Genomic DNA, 4050 nt, shown 5'->3' with positions numbered 1-4050 from the left:
TTTTTTATATTACTAAAATAAAATTATTTTATTCGAGACAAAAATTAATATTCAAAGATAATTTCTAGAAGTGAAAGTATATAATCTCAATTCCGAACTGTTACTGAAAGCACCTTCCTACAGCTAAGAATGCTCCATATCTGAAATTTATGATGTTATCATCAGATTAACTAAATAAATTACCCTTAATTCTTATATCAATTATAAATAAAGAAAGTTAATACACTTTCGCTCCTTAAAAAATATAATATCCAAAATAAAAATAAAATATAAATTCAACTTACAATCCGAGCTCTGGTCAATTACAATTAAAGACTTTATATAAAACAAAATAAACTGTACAAATTGAAAAATTAAACAAAACATAGCTGGCATAAATAAAATTAACATTAGCACTTTATACATCAGCTGTTGAGAGAGTACCTAAATAACTAGACCTCTGTTACCATGATATTTAGTTTATTTGAGGAGGAGCTGATTGATTGATAGGAAGATAGCTGTGCTGCTACAAACATTTAGCTAAATATAAGAAATGAACCAATTTCCAACAAGTGGTGTTAGTATTCTAGTAAAAATCATTTTTAATCTGAGACAAAACATACCTAGATCAAAACGGTATCAACCTGGAAATTAATATATTTTAAATTTAATTATTTGCTCTGATCCTTTAGTAAACCAATTTGTTTTGTAGGTTTGTGCAATTTATTTTGTAGAATCTAAATAAATAAAAGATCGCTTATTGAGTTGATACTAGGGTTTGTCGGTTTTCAAAACATGGTTTTAAAAACCAGTTTTTTGGGGAAAATTATGAAATTCGAAAACCGGTTTTTTAGTAGAAAATATCGGTTTTCTATAAAATATCGAATTATTATATCAGGCTTTAAAATAGATTAAGCCTAGTTCCTTACAAGTGAAAGGGTATTTTCTATTTCGGGGAATTTTATGAATAAACTAAGGACAGGGCTAAATAGCAAATCAATAGACGCCTCTGTTTTCTGAAATCATATTTCATTAAACAAAAAAATAAATAGAATATTCAAATTTGTATTAAAATTGCCCAGAATAGAAAATACTCGGTCTTTTGCTTAATTGTCTTTAAAACTAAAATTTATTTTAATAAGTATGTATGCATAAACTTTATTTACTCTTGTATTTTGGCTTTGATTATAATTTATATTATATAATACACAGTTATATATTTTCTAATTGTTTTTAATAAGTATCCATCTGTATCTAATAACATTGTTTTTTTAAAAAATAATATGGTTATTATAAACATATTAAAATATATTGTTTTTATTTATTCGAACCCTTTGCTGAATAACTCGTTTCACTATTATAAAAATATTTACATCCTTATATGTGAAAATTATGCATAGACAATGAATAATTGTTTTTAAAGTTATTTAATCCTGGTCAACTATTATTTCTTTGTTCTACTAAATTGCATAAAAAAAATTTACTATCAATAAAATTGAACAGTAAATAATTTCAGTCAAAAACTGCTTTTAATCACTCTAAATTTTTTTATAAAAATTCGAAACCGGTTAAAACCGGTTTTCTGGAAAAATTACTATTCAAAAACCGGTTTTCTAAAATGTCGGTTTTTGTATAAACCCTAGTTGATACCCTTGATCAAAGCAGGTACTGGTAATGATAGGGAAAGGAGTCCGGTAAGTGGGCCTACTGGTCCTTTTTGCCAACCCTAAGATAGACCAATAGAATAATTCTTATAATGACTATTATTCCTCTATATTGAACCTTTTTGACTTTCTAATGAAATTTAAATGGGACACCCAATCTATAGAGGAAGCCTCATATACTAGGATTCTATCAGAACCTAGAAGCCTATATCTTAGTGACGTGTACCGGGACATGTCCACATAAGCGGCAGGTTTCATTGCGAACTACTCCACAAATCTTAAGATTTCTTTTAAGTCTGCAATGACCTGTAACAACTCCTATTATCAATCAGATTTCATTTCTGTTTAGCCCCAGCTGCCACTTGGTACCTTGGCCTGTCTTAGCACTTATACATTCCCTCCACTCCTTGCCTGCTATCTTCCATGTCCACTCAAGGACATCTTTTCACTGATGCATTTTAGAAATGCATAGGAATGGTTCTGGCCCTACAGAAGGGTGCTCAGCCCTGTTTCTAGCGAGCTGGGTCAGCTTTCTCATTACCTGTGATTCCCTCATGTCCGGGGATCCAAGGTTATTTTAGCTCGCTAAAAGTTTGCACTCTCTCACCAATGTAGAAGTGACTTTAGGTGTCTCAAGGGCAGACAGACTATCTGAAAAGATGGCCATAACTATCCTTTCACAACTGGTGACTTCAGGGCATGTAGCTGCCGACAAAATGGCAAACACTTCTGCCTGAAAAACAGTCGAGTATATGCCTAGTGGGAAGCTTAGTTCTATGCAAGGGATAGTGCCTCCTGAAAATAGCTTATGTGTACTGAATGATGACATTAGTATGGTATTTTTTTTTTCTTACCCTCCTGTATTTATTACAAACACAATATAAAATATAAGTTGGAATGAGTTGAAAATGCACTTCACACAAAGTAAAGAATTTAAGGAACTTATGAGGTTGGTTACGAAAGAGAACAAGAGGGCATTCAAAAATAGAAAGGTGCTTGAGAATTGAGGCGATTAGTCCAGAGGTGTTAAACCTCCTCATATTTTGACCTAGTTAAATAAAAGTGCTATTAATTTTTTTATAATTAAATTTTTTTTAAAAATTAGATGAGAGAGATAAATAGGTTGTAAGTTAAATCTGAAAAAATCCGCTAGATGGAGCAGGTATAGGTTAGAATTTTTGATGGGGAATGGGCACCGCCATATTGCTCTGAAGCCCTGGGCCAGAACCAGTCTTTTCTCCCACTATTTCTTTGAATAGTGAAAACTATTCAATCATAGTAGTCTTATAGTGGGAAACTATAAATTCTAGCATTTATTCAATTTTTTGTAAGTTCAATGTCATTCTTGATCAAAAATAAAAATTATATAAGTTATTTTGGTAAACTTCTTCTGAGCAATTTTAAGCAAAATTGATCCTTAACATATTAAAAAAAATATAAATATTTTAAACAAAAACCATATGATTTGAGAAAGAAGATACTGACTCAGTTAGTGACACCAAGAAGAGCCAGTTCCTTGATGCAGTTGTCCAAGAAGTTAGGCTCGAGCGCAGCATTCGGCTCTGTCTTATGATGAATGCCGTTCCAGGTAATCACATCTTCACGGCCTGTGGTAAGTGATCTACCGACTGTAAATACAAGACGTCGCTCCCAAGCCACCTAACAAGGAGAATTTCTATAATTATTTTTTCTCTGATTAAATAAGTTCCTTTAAAAAGATAAATTAACCTAAGGTTTCAAGATATTCATATATACAAGGAGAGGATGGTAGGAGGTGTGGTCAAAGTGAAACACAAATAAGTTAGTGTAACCTATTTAATTGTGCCAACATTTCGGCTAGAGTTTCTAGCCTTCTTCAGGGCTAAGAACAGAACAAGATAACAACCACAGTAAGTATAGAAAATAAAAAAGAAAGTATAAACAGAATAACATGAAATGAATCAATTTTACAAAATAGAATTAATAAAATGTATACATAGATAATAGAAAAAGTGGGTAAAATAACATAATTAAGGAAATGAAATAAAAATGAAGTTATATAATTCAAACAAGTATGAACATATTAGTTATTAATAATTTAAAAATAGAAATATGGAAAGAAAAAGAAAATATATGTAACAATAATAATTAATAAAAAGGCAAAATATAAGTAAAGTATAACATAAGAAATGAATAGAAAAAAAAAATTTTTTTTTGAAAACACCAATAATAATATAGTGAACATAACTAATAACGTGGGTAAGAAAAATGGAGAAAAGAAGGGATGGTAAAATAAAGAAAGGGGAAAGAAAAAAAAGAGAATAAAACGAACCTGTTAGCTTGTGTTTCGCTTTGACCGCACCCCCAACCATCTTCCCCTCGTATGTCATCCACGGTCAACTATCTCTCATAGTTATTTTTATATATA

The 4050-nt window shown here is 30.6% G+C and overlaps 1 protein-coding gene across 2 annotated transcripts in view; it reads right to left on the bottom strand.

The window, feature by feature from the left end:
* dx (deltex) overlaps window positions 1-4050 on the bottom strand; it is a 17757-nt gene continuing 13707 nt past the window's right edge. For both annotated transcript variants that reach the window (XM_014420779.2, XM_024361015.2), the window contains exons 10-11: window positions 3129-3302; window positions 1-140 (exon numbers count right to left, since the gene is read on the bottom strand). In XM_014420779.2, the coding sequence (XP_014276265.1) occupies window positions 3129-3302 (174 nt within the window). In that variant the 3' untranslated portion in view covers window positions 1-140. The remainder of the gene's footprint in view (window positions 141-3128; window positions 3303-4050) is intronic.

Source organism: Halyomorpha halys, unplaced genomic scaffold (genome assembly GCF_000696795.3).
Source record: "Halyomorpha halys isolate HHAL.00 unplaced genomic scaffold, Hhal_1.1 Scaffold291.1, whole genome shotgun sequence".
Classification (NCBI taxonomy): Eukaryota; Metazoa; Arthropoda; class Insecta; order Hemiptera; family Pentatomidae; genus Halyomorpha; species Halyomorpha halys.
This window is presented reverse-complemented; position numbering and strand designations above follow the sequence as displayed.